This window comes from Balaenoptera ricei, chromosome 9 (assembly GCF_028023285.1).
Source record: "Balaenoptera ricei isolate mBalRic1 chromosome 9, mBalRic1.hap2, whole genome shotgun sequence".
Classification (NCBI taxonomy): Eukaryota; Metazoa; Chordata; class Mammalia; order Artiodactyla; family Balaenopteridae; genus Balaenoptera; species Balaenoptera ricei.
Genome location: NC_082647.1, coordinates 43,597,712 through 43,609,992, shown reverse-complemented (window position 1 = coordinate 43,609,992; position 12,281 = coordinate 43,597,712). Strand labels below are relative to the sequence as shown.

Genomic DNA, 12,281 nt, shown 5'->3' with positions numbered 1-12,281 from the left:
CAAGGTGACCATATCAGCTAACTCTCACACCAGAAGTAAAAATGTAAACCCATTTCTTCTCATCTTTGTCGACACTTGGGGTAGTCAGACTCTAGTTTTCACTATGCCAATGAATAAAAATTCTGTCTTGTTTTAAGTTGTTTTTCTTTAATTTAATGGTTAAGCACTTTTTTCGTGTTTGCCAGTCAGAATACTCTTTGCTCATTTTGCTATTGGGTTGTCGTCCTGTTTTGACCCTTTCCTGAGTCCACAGCTCATCCTGTTTCCTGAACAGCTCCCTCCTATTTGCTACCTCTTCAGTATAGACTTAACATCTTATCTCTATCACACTGCACTCTTCCTAGGCGGGATGGATTATGCTACAACTTTCCCAGGAAATATCATGGGGGCTATATTCTTTTATGACCATCACTACCTCTTATACTAGGTGTTGTTAACCAGTGGCTGCGCATATTTGGCTCACAGAGCATTTTCAGTGTAAGTTATCAGGTATCATGCTTGGTTGTAGTACAAGCAGCTTAGTCCTTTTGCTTTACACCTGGCCTGCTCCCCTCACTCATGTTAACTTCATGCCTCAATAGGCCCTTGAGATTTGATGCAAATCAGTGTATGTTACAGCAAAAGCATCTCTGTCTAGGAATTTCTGAAGAAATGAGTTATCATCTCATTTCCATCACCAGCCGTGGGATCTTGAGCAAGTCATTTCACGGTGAGAAGCAGTCTCTTTTAGTGTAAAATGAGAACATAAAGATATGTTCCCTGCTTACCTCGCAGAGTTGTTTTGAAGATCAGATAAAAGAACATCAAGGTGATAAGAGTATCTACCAGGCAGCAATCCCAGTCGCATCATGAGGGGTCGTGGCTAACTGACAAACACAGACCCCAGGCTTTTCTGAGCACTGCCCTCTGAAAACCTAGAGGAGAACCACAGGTGTGAAATACAAATGTGCCCTTTGCCCACATTTACTGAAATAACGTTCAGGCTACTAAGTAAATGGCTGGGTGAGGATTTTAAGTCAGAAGGCACCCTCAGCTGGAACAAATGCATCATTATGATTTGATTTCAGAAATGCAAACATGACCTGAATGAATCCACTGTCTGTTGAGTCCAAATTCCTATATTGTTGAAGCTGGAGCAGATGTGTGGCGGTCTGTCCCGGAAGTGAGGAAAAGTACAACTGAGCAGGGAGGCCTGTCCGGGGAACCACGTGTGTCGCTGTGAGGGGCTCCTGTCTGCCCTGGGGACCAGGCCCCCTGTGCTGGGCGGGAATGTGGGGTGTTGAGCAGCACGTGGCTTCAGGAAGCAGGCAGGGCTCTCTAGTGAGGTGGGCTCCACAGGGCTCTGTGTCTCTGCTCAGCTGAGCTCCAGCAGAAGCTTAGGGAGGCAGGGGAGGTGTAGAGCTGCAGCTGCTGCCCCGCTCTCACGAGAGGGCAGGACTCTGTCCCTGGCTGCAGGCGCAGGGACAGCTGGGCTCAGCCCCACCTGAGCGATGCCGGCCAACCTCATGGAGGGCAGCCCCAAGTCCAACGGGACTGGGCAGACACTGGATTCTCCCACCCTCTGCATGGAAACGGTGACTTTCACTGCAGTGGTGGAAGGAGAGGAGTGGGGCTCCTTCTACTACTCCTTTAAGGTGAGTTTCCTGCCTTCCACTCTGAACACTGATTTTAAGTCGTAAGACAAAGTAGAATGTTAGACTGAGTTAAAAGAGCGTAGCCAATATTGTGAATGAGTGTAGTTTATTTTCTTTACTGAAAAGAGTTAAAAAAAAAAAACCTGATGATCTAAAGCAATGAGTTTTTCATACTGTGCAGGGACCTATATTGTAATTTCTTAAGAGTACCGGTGGGGTTTGTTGTTTATTTGTTTTTCTGCTGCTGCTGCAAATGTGTGAATCATGAGTAACATTCATGAGTGGATGACTTTTTAATTTTCCCCTTTTCCTTAGGTGAAAGCACTTTTAATTGATCCTGTAGTAGTGCTTGAAATGTCTGTTTCTTGTAAGGGTTACTGTTGTGAGTTTTTTGCTAGGAACATCAGAGGGGTGGAAAGCCCACATTGCCCAGGACAGTACCTGATGCAGTGAGAGACAGCGCTGAGGAAGGAAGGAAGGATCACACTTTCTTTGTTGAGCCTTTGCATTGAACATCAGTGAGAAATAGGGTCTTTGACTGTAGTTGGTGGTGTCGCTGTTTGCAACAAGTTGCCCTCCTAAAACAGATGAGGAAATCAGAGTTTGGTGAGTTTCACCTTCAAAGTATCCAAGGGCCACATTGAGGAAAATGTCCTCATTAAGCTAATACTGTTTCCTCTTCTGAACAAGACTGTGGTCAGGAACAAACCGGGCATCTGGAAAACAGTGTCCTGCTTCTTGCATGGGAATGCTGGGACGTCAGGTTACTTCACAGGCTGCCTGATGGTGCTTTCAGGTGTTACACTAATTCCCAGGGCTCAAACTGGTCTTTTATACCAAAAAGGAAAATACTTCAGGAAAAATTCTAGTGGTTTTTTTTTTTTTTTTAATCCTCTGGGTGTCCTTGAAATGATTTGATTTTTACCGACAAAGCAGAATTGCTGTAATATCCACCTTGGAGCTTTGCTTCTTTGCCAACACTCAGAATAAAACTTTCAGCGGGGAGCTGTCCCGGGAGCCAGCCTCACTGGTGCTGGAGACACCAAGGGACAATATAGCAAAGCAGAGCCGAACGAGTCACTTCAGCTGTCTGCACGGGAACCATCCCTAGGCACCACCTCCTAACGCATGCTTGCTCACACACAGCCCAGCTGCCCGGCTCCACGACAGAAAATAGAAGCTGAAATTGGAGTTTGGGGCCATTTACTGTTGACTGAATAATCCCCTCTATGAAATCAGCCTGCAGGTCCAGAGATTCTATCTTAGAGAAGCAGGCTTTTTGCACCCAGGAAACACACCACTCCTCTCAGCGATGCTGCCTCTGCAGCCTCTTTGATATTGATAGAACATGACAGCAAACAGAATGGAGAGAGACGGGCCACTGCAAGAGGGATAATAATCGGCAATAAGGCAGTTGTGCTGAGATTCAGGCAGTAATCATTCTCGGCTGAAATCTCATTTGCCATTTTTTGAATACAGCTCCTAAGGGGATGTTCTGAGTATCTGGACAAACAAATCCCTTCTCACTCTCTTCTAGTGTTTGTACTGTCCTAGCAACATCATCTCTAGGCACTAAGGAAAATCACATTGTTTCCATCTCATTTCTATTAATAAGTTTGCTCTCAAGCAATTGGACCATTAGACAAGGAGAGGAGCAGAAAGAGAGAAATTATGTCTGGCCAGGAGCTTAGAATGTTGTTTCATTTTTTGAGAGATATAATCATTCATTAAAACAGTGATTTTTAGTTACACAGAAGTCAGTAGTGGTGTTGGTGGGAACTAGCTTAAGTGTCTTAGTGTAACTTTTTCCGTGGTCCCCTTTGAGCATAAGCAGGTTTGATGCACGGTTGATACAGAAACAGCTCGGATGCAAACTCTTGTTCCTCTTGTTCTGATGAAAACTGTGACCCTTTTATCCCACAACCTTCTCAAGAAGAAAGTCAGAAATGTGCTTCTTTACTGTCTCCCAAACATGTCCTTTTCATCTCCGTTGCCTTTTCCAAAAGCAGTAAAAATGTCATCAAAATTGAAATGGTAACAGCCTTACCAGAGCTAATAGCAAGAGCAATAGTCACACCTTTCACTGGCTGTGGGCTTTCTTGGTGACAGGAATTTTTCTAAATGACTTTTGCGAAGTATCTCATTTAATTCTCAACCCATGTTGTATCTTCCCATCTGGAACTGCCTTCCATCTTCACCTGTGTTTATCTAAATTCTACCCACTCTTTAAGGCTCCTCTTGGGTTGCTTCCTCCCTGAAGCCCCCCTGACCTACCCCTCCTCTGAGTTCCAGTAGTGTCCTGGAGTGTATCTCTCTCCTTGACACTTAATCCAACACTCTTTAGCTGCTATAGCAATAAGCATCAGGTAAATGTGTAACAGCTATTAAGCTCCTTGAGTGAAAGGAATGCCTGATGTTTGTTTCATGTTTTCTCCGGAAACCAGCACCATGCTAGGCTTACTCAATAAACATTTACTGAATAAATGAAGTGTGGTGTTCTGTTTCTGTCTACTGTCTACATGTTGTCAGACTGGGCAACAGGAAGTTTGCTTTCTTAGTGACAGAGGTGGGGGTCTTGTTAACTGCTACTCCACACATCAGCCCCTGCCCTGCTGGGTCTCTATCAGCTGTACTCACCGAGGTCCTTCTCTGCAGGCACATTCGGCTCATCCTTATTCCATTTCTAAACCAATGTGATGAAGCTAAGTTATAGTTGCCAGTGGGTGGGTACGGAAGTAGCTGTGCCATCATACCTCGTACCTGGTTAAGCCCTGGAGAACCCATACCCACCCCGTTGCCGCCTTACCTAGCCTCAGCTGCCTTATTGAGTCTTCATGCCTGGACTTCTAATCTAGTTACCTACGTAGCCCTCTACTTCTCTGAACCCAAAGCTCTCTTGGCAGAAGGCAAGACATCCCTGTCTAGATCTTACTAGCCCTTTCTTCACAAGCTCAGAGCCTTTTCTTTCTTCCCCATCTCCATCTCCAAATTCTTACACCTGCTCCCCACTGCTCTAACCTACTCTGTCAACCTAAGTGTGTCCTTGGATATCAGCGGGGAAGGCAGAGGTGAGTTCACCTCCCCCTTCCTCTATCGTGGGCTTCACATGACTAACGCTCTGTGGTCCTGGGTTCAAGGTTCTCAGCTCAGGCCCCAGTTTCCTTCACAGTTTCCAGTTTCTCATACGTTCAAGGTTTCATCCAGTTCACCTCCTCCATTCCTAGCCCCCAGCATTAAGCAATTATATGGGCTTCAAGAATCTACCAGACACTTTCAAGAAGGATGAGACCTGGCTCATCAGAAAGTGAATGGAGGACCTGAATATAAGCCTGTCCAAGTGGAAGACAAAGATGAAACTCTCTTCTTAATAGCCTTTAATTTTGACTGTGAATTCGTTAGCAATGTTTCCTGAATCCCTGATTCTTAATGATGAGAAAATTAATTCAAAGTAACTGGGAGGGAAACCTGCCTGAATTAGTAAATTGCCAAAATTATAAAATAATGCAAATGAACTCAGTTTTATTACTCTCAAGTGAGGGGAGAAATATGAACCAAGACTGTGAAAATATTACCTGAAGATCTTTTATTGAATCTCCTTCAGTGGGTCATTACAAATGATATGCAATTAGTCTAACTATTGTTTATATGTAAATGGTTGCTTCTAAGTGCTTGAGGGTGATTGGACAGTTTGTTGCCTTTGTTTTGCACCCTTTGCCTGCAGTCTTACTGTTAATTTTGTTAACACACCCTTCCTCATTAATATAACAAAAGCCAATTTCAGTTCAACCCATGTCCCAATTATCTCACACTAGGCTTTAGGAAAAGCTTAATTTAAGAAGCTTAAGTATACTGTGCTTGTTTTTATTATATTTAGGCTGACAAGTCATTTCTAAGATCTCTCTCTACCTACTGTGTACCAGCATTTTCACCTTCAGTGACTGTCACTTCAGCTCCTCTCTGCCCACTTGCCTGCTTCCCTGAACCCTCCTCTTGTCCCATCACAGCTCTGCAGGACTTGCCAGTCTCACTTCCTGCTTGGACCCCAGGACAATGTCAGGGATGCCCTTCCTGGAATCCAGGAGCCCTCAGTCCTGGACCTCCCAATGTATCTCCTGCAAGTTATAACAAGGGTCTTGCATTTACATTTTTTTGTCCTCCTCTAATCAGTTTCATTCAGTATGTTCATTTTGAGTTTCGAGAGTTGAATAATGTGGCTGTTCATAGGGAAATTACTACTAATTTTGCCCAGTTAGATAATTATTAAAGGGCTGCTATCACTGCCTTTTTCTGCACACCGCTTTCCAATCCCTTGCCCTGGGCCAGCTCTACCATATTCACCTTCACTCCATGTCCTTGAGAAAGGCACACGTGTCATCTGTTGGCTCCACAAGGCTATTGTGCAGTTCCCAAGCTATGTACTCTAGTGTGTGAAAAAGGGAAACTTCCTTAACTAACTTTCTCTTTGGATCACTAATATATCTGATGGCAGGAAACAATCTTAGTTCATTCGGAGTAAACTCAGAATTGCAGAGTTTTCCAGCCTGTGAAGGGTTTTCCCACTTTCTGACTCAGGAAAGGCATCTAAGCTCTAGGAATGATGCTTCTACAGCGTGTGTGTTCACATGTGTGTGGTCAGAGTGAGGGAGGGAGGCTGACCTTGGGAGGAATCTGGGCGAGTTGGTGTCAGCTAAGATGAAGAGGACTGTCTGGCCTTCATAAGTGGTCATGTTAGTTCCAGACCCTTGTCTGGATCTCCATCTGGCCCAGGTCAGACTGCACTGCTTTCTGCTGCAGCGTAACTTTGTCTCGTTTCCATCAGGTACACGGGTGCCCACATCTCCCTCTTTCCCTCTCTCAACTTCGGCTGAATTTCTGGATCCTTCCTGGGAATAAAAAGTTTGACTGCTTCCTTCCCAAATTTGGGCTGGTCCTCTCTCTTCACGTGGCCATCGTATCTATTCAACTCCCACGCCATAAAATCTGGGTAAATCCCCAGGGGCTGCCATCCCCTGGTTCCTATACAGTAAGTGGAGCTCAGCACCTTTTAATCCTGTGCTCCCAGCCTTGGTCTCCTGCTCTCTCTTTGTGGTAGTCTTAGAAGGGGCCAATACAATAGCCTCTCACATTCTGTACCACTATTGTACCGTCTGACACGCCTGTCTCCCGCTGCCTGCTTTCTCTCTGGTGGGGAAACTGACTTGACTGTTTTCTGACAAATTTATTATTCCAGACTCTCTGCTCTGAATGCTCAAATGACACAACCTCTTGCAAAGGAAAAAGACACTTCTCTTCAAGCTATTTATGATATCCTCCATGAGGTATTTTTGAAAGCCCCGAGCTGACTTGTTTCTCTTTGTCTGCGTTGCTGGAGTAAAAACTACCCTGAGGGCAGATGGGGTAGAGTTCTCTGGCTGCCTGGACTCTGGGAGGTTTTCTCAAGGAAGTATAGAAAGGAGGCATATCCATGAATGCTTCAAAAAAAAAAAAAGTCACCCCGTCATCCTTGAAATAATTTCCTGTTGATACAGTGGGTAAGAATGTTTCGAGCGGGCTTCCCTGGTGGCGCAGTGGTTGAGAATCTGCCTGCCAATGCAGGGGACACGGGTTCGAGCCCTGGTCTGGGAAGATCCCACATGCCACGGAGCAACTGGGCCCGTGAGCCACAATTACTGAGCCTGCGCGTCTGGAGCCTGTGCTCCGCAACAAGAGAGGCCGCGATGGTGAGAGGCCCGCGCACCGCAATGAAGAGTGGTCCCCACTTGCCGCAACTAGAGAAAGCCCTCGCACAGAAACGAAGACTCAACACAGTCATAAATAAATAAATAAATAAATAAAAGAACGTGAATTTCTTTAAAAAAAAAAAAAAAAAAAGCAAACTGGGCTATTCATTTCAGTAACAGTCAAGTGGTCTTAGTTTGCATTCAATTTCCAATCAGTTTCTCAGTCTATTTCATCTGAAGTCTTCACATTACCCACTATAAAAAATACCTATTTATTTAAAAAAAAAAAAAAAGAATGTTTCGAGCTATGTACTCAAGTGGACAAGAAATGTAACTTTATCTTCTGTAACTGAACTTAGCTTCTCTCTGGACCTCTCAGTCCAGCTGATGGCAGAAGAAGTAGCCTAGTCATCCCCAGGTAAACTCAGGCTCTCGAATCTTCCCCATCACTGTAGTGAGGCACAGGCTGTAAAGTCGGACTGCTGGGGTCAGGTCCCAGTGCCACCACCATCGAGCTGTGAACTTGGGGCAGTTTGCTTCTACCTGTGCCTTGGTTTACTTACCTGACAAATGATGCTGAGAATTAAGTGTCCTTCAGAGGGCTGTTGTGACGAGTTAAGTGATTAAATGCTTGTGAGGCCGTTAAGAACAGTGATGGCCTAGAGTACAGTGTCTGATAAATGTTAGCTGTTACAGCCCCAAGGATTAGTTGTTTCACTCCTTTCTAAAGCTACTGACTGTGAGATGAGGAGCCCCCATTATCTACACGGAAGAAGCTTCTGAAGATTCTGAGAGACCCCTGCAGTTGAGGAGCTTCAGGACAGCTTTTTAACGTGCATTAGGCCCTCAAACAGTGGTGTTGAATTGAGCTGTTTCTTTTCTTTCAACTAGACCATGAAAAATGTAGAACAGGATATTTAGAGAAGATTCCACTTCTTACTTTATTATCCTTATACACTATCTAATTTTTATCTATGCAAGCTTAATGGCCCACTACAAGAAGGGCTTTTTACAGAGATGGGAAATTATATCCCATCCAAAAGAGATGAGCTTCTACCCTGGCAGAAAGATTTTCTGGGCCACAGGATGGCAAAACCACCCAAGGTCGTGATGAAGTCATTAAGAACTAATTTTTTTTTCACTTAGACAGTATTGACAGCTGCCTGAAAATGACGGGTCTCTTACCCTTTGCAGCATCGTACAGTTAACAACTTGACATCACATGATTTCACTTGACTCCCTATCCCCTCTAGGAGGGTTTAAAATAGCATTCCTTTTTGTAACCAGATGTGAACATGAAGTCTGATAGGAGTTAGAGGTGTGTACTTTCTAAAAAATAAAATGAAAGGAAGCAAGAAAGAAACAAAGAAAAAGAAAAGGAAAAATAAACATGGTCTACTGCCGATTTTAGTCGGGATAGGTTAGTCTCTGCAACAGTGAAAAACTAAACCCTGAATCTCAGTGGTTTAACACGTCAAAAGTTTATTTTTCTCTCACGTCCCAGTTACAAGCAGATCAACTTGTAGCTCTGCCTTCTAGAACAAGCAGTTTCCAAGGGAGATGGCAAAGCTTCTCTTATCTGCTTTGGCCTGAAATGACACATGACTGACTCCGATTCCGTTGGCAAGAATTAATTAGCTGATGGGCATAGGAAATGTAGCTTAACTGAATGCCCCCAGTGCGGGGAACATAGTACACTGCTGTAAAGCTTGGTTTGACCTTCACCTTCTGCACGATAAAACCCAAACTCTTCAGCCTTGGCCTTCTGGCTCTGCACAGTCTGACTGGAACACCCCCTCCCATCTCCTCTCCTCTCCTCCTGTACCATGCTGCACTGAATATCATATTCCAGGGAAATATTACCTTTGGCAGGAATGCCTTTCTCACAGCTTTTTCTTCTGGTATCACATCTCAGCTCAATTGCCCCCTCATCTGTGAAGAATTCAGATTGTTTAGTAGATCAGCATCATCACTATTCTTATGCTTCCAAAGCACTTCAAATCTCTGTGCAACAAGATTCATCTCTTGACATGCATGCCCACCTACACACACACACAGACATATGTGTGCACATAAACATAGACCAACACACACACAAGATGTCAGTCATTTTAAGGCAGCTCTAGATCCCACTACCCCTAGTGTAGTGCCTGACACATGGTAGACAAATGGTCAAAAAATATTTTGTTGAATGAAAGAGCATATCAAGAAACAATCTGTATAACAAGTTTATTCCTAAGGTCTCAGTAAATTTGTGTGAACACATTAGAGTGGATGGAGTCTTAATCCTTATTCTACAAGCCACTGGGTTTGAACTTAAAGGTACCATGATTTTAGGGAATTCCTGACACCACAGCATGCCCTATTGGCGGGAGGATGTGTAGACAGGTCATTAGACCTGAAGCAAACAACATCCAAGATCTGTCTGTTCCCCTTCCCTTGTCGTCAGCTCTGGTTCCACATCTGAGACCTGGAAGCCATCCACTTCTGAGCCCTAAAACATCGGGCAGGTTTTGGACAAGGGTGTTAACATTTACATCCCTGCTCTCCATTTATGTGTTCTGATGCCTGATTATAGAAACTCAGCCACAGAGATCTTCTGCAAAGTGCAGAGGGCAGAGGGCACCACTTGTGGACAACAGGATCTGCTCCAGTGGGGTGAATGTGTCAGCCTTGTCTACTAGAATCTCAATCAGGTAGTCACACATGGTTCCTGTCTGCTGCCTCTGGACACTTCAAGCAGAAAATGTGTCTCTGCTGTGAACAGTGAGACTACAGCTGCTTTCGCTGGGTAGGACCCTATACTAGGGACTAGGGAGCCAAAGAGGATTTATCACTGTCCTAAGGGGCTGGGAAACTAATGCTTTCATTCAACAAATATTACTAAGGTGATTTCAGCCTTTTAAATTCTTAACACTTATAGATAAACATAAATATTTCTCTCTCAATTTAAATTTCAAAAAAAATTAAATATCATATCTAAAAATAAGTCAAAGTATAAACATGCAGAATGCAATCTTTTAAACTGTATTCCTTTGTTCCCCATATGTCATGTGCCCCTTTACCTTACCCAGTTGAGAATCACAGATGGGCTTGACTATTACTTTAGGCACTGGGGTTTCAAAGATGAACAAAACAGGTACGTCATTCTCAGACAATTCTGTCTAATGGGGGAAAGAGAGAGTCAATAATTATGATACAAGGGAAGAGAATGCAGTCACTTAGATAAGGGGAGAAAAGACAGGGGTGAGGGGGAGGTGACAGAATGAGACATAAGCAAGTTAAAAAGGAGGATTTCCACAGAACTAGAACAAAAAATTTCATAATTTGTATGGAAACACAAAAGACCCCGAATAGCCAGAGCAATCTTGAGAAAGAAAAACGGAGCTCGAGGAATCAGACTCCCTGACTTCAGACTACTACAAAGCTACAGTAATCAAGACAGTATGGTACTGGCACAAAAACAGAAATATAGATCAATGGAATAGGATAGAAAGCCCGGAGATAAAGCCACACACATATGGTCACCTTATTTTTGATAAAGGAAGCAAGAATATACAATGGAGAAAAGACAGCCTCTTCAATAAGTGGTGCTGGGAAAACTGGACAGCTACATGTAAAAGAATGAAATTAGAACACTCCTTAACACCATACACAAAAGTAAACTTAAAATGGATTAAAGACCTAAATGTAAGACCAGACACTATTAAACTCTTAGAGGAGAACATAGGCAAAACATTCTATGACATAAATCACAGCAAGATCCTTTTTGACCCACCTCCTAGAGAAATGGAAATAAAAACAAAAATAAACAAATGGGACCTAATGAAACTTAAAAGCTTTTGCACAGCAAAGCAAAACATAAACAAGATGAAAACACAACCCTCAGAATGGCAGAAAATATTTGCAAATGAAGCAACGGACAAAGGATTAATCTCCAAAATTTACAAGCAGCTCAATATCAAAAACACAAACAACCCAATCCAAAAATGGGCAGAAGATCTAAATAGACATTTCTCCAAAGAAGATATACAGATTGCCAACAAACACATGAAAGAATGCTCAACATCATTAATCATTAGAGAAATGCAAATCAAAACTACAATGAGGTATCACCTCACACCAGTCAGAATGGCCATCATCAAAAAATCTACAAACAATAAATGCCGGAGAGGGTGTGGAGAAAAGGGAACCTTCTTGCACTGTTGGTGGGAATGTAAATTGATACAGCCACTATGGAGAACAATATGGAGGTTCCTTAAAAAACTAAAAGTAGAACTACCATATGACCCAGCAATCCCACTACTGGGCATATACCCTGAGAAAACCATAATTCAAGAAGAGTCATGTACCACAATGTTCATTGCAGCTCTATTTACAATAGCCAGGACATGGAAGCAACCTAAGTGTCTATCGACAGATGAATGAATAAAGAAGATGTGGCACATATATACAATGGAATATTACTCAGCCATAAAAAGAAACGAAACTGAGTTATTTGTAGTGAGGTGGATGGACCTAGAGTCTGTCATACAGAGTGAAGGAAGTCAGAAAGAGAAAAACAAATACAGTATGCTAACACATATATATGGAATCTTAAAAAAAAAAAGTGGTTCTGAAGAACTTAGGGGCAGGACAGGAATAAAGACGCAGACGTAGAGAATGGACTTGAGGACACGGGGAGGGGGAAGTGTAAGCTGGGACGAAGTGAGAGAGTGGCATGGACATATATACACTACCAAATGTAAAACAGATAGCTAGTGGGAAGCAGCCGCATAGCACAGGGAGATCAGCTTGGTGCTTTGTGTCCACCTAGAGGGGTGGGATAGGGAGGGAGACGCAAGAAGAAGGAGATATGGGGATATATGTATATGTATAGCTGATTCACTTTGTTATAAAGCAGAAACTAACACCTTTGTAAAGCAAT

At 43.3% G+C, this 12,281-nt stretch overlaps 1 protein-coding gene across 2 annotated transcripts in view; it reads left to right on the top strand.

Annotated features, from left to right (window-relative positions):
• The first annotated feature begins 1,490 nt into the window (after positions 1–1,490).
• Positions 1,491–12,281, top strand: part of NPSR1 (neuropeptide S receptor 1) — a 154,573-nt gene continuing 143,782 nt past the window's right edge. For both annotated transcript variants that reach the window (XM_059932709.1, XM_059932708.1), the window contains exon 1: positions 1,491–1,634. In XM_059932709.1, coding sequence (XP_059788692.1) covers positions 1,491–1,634 — 144 coding nt within the window. The remainder of the gene's footprint in view (positions 1,635–12,281) is intronic.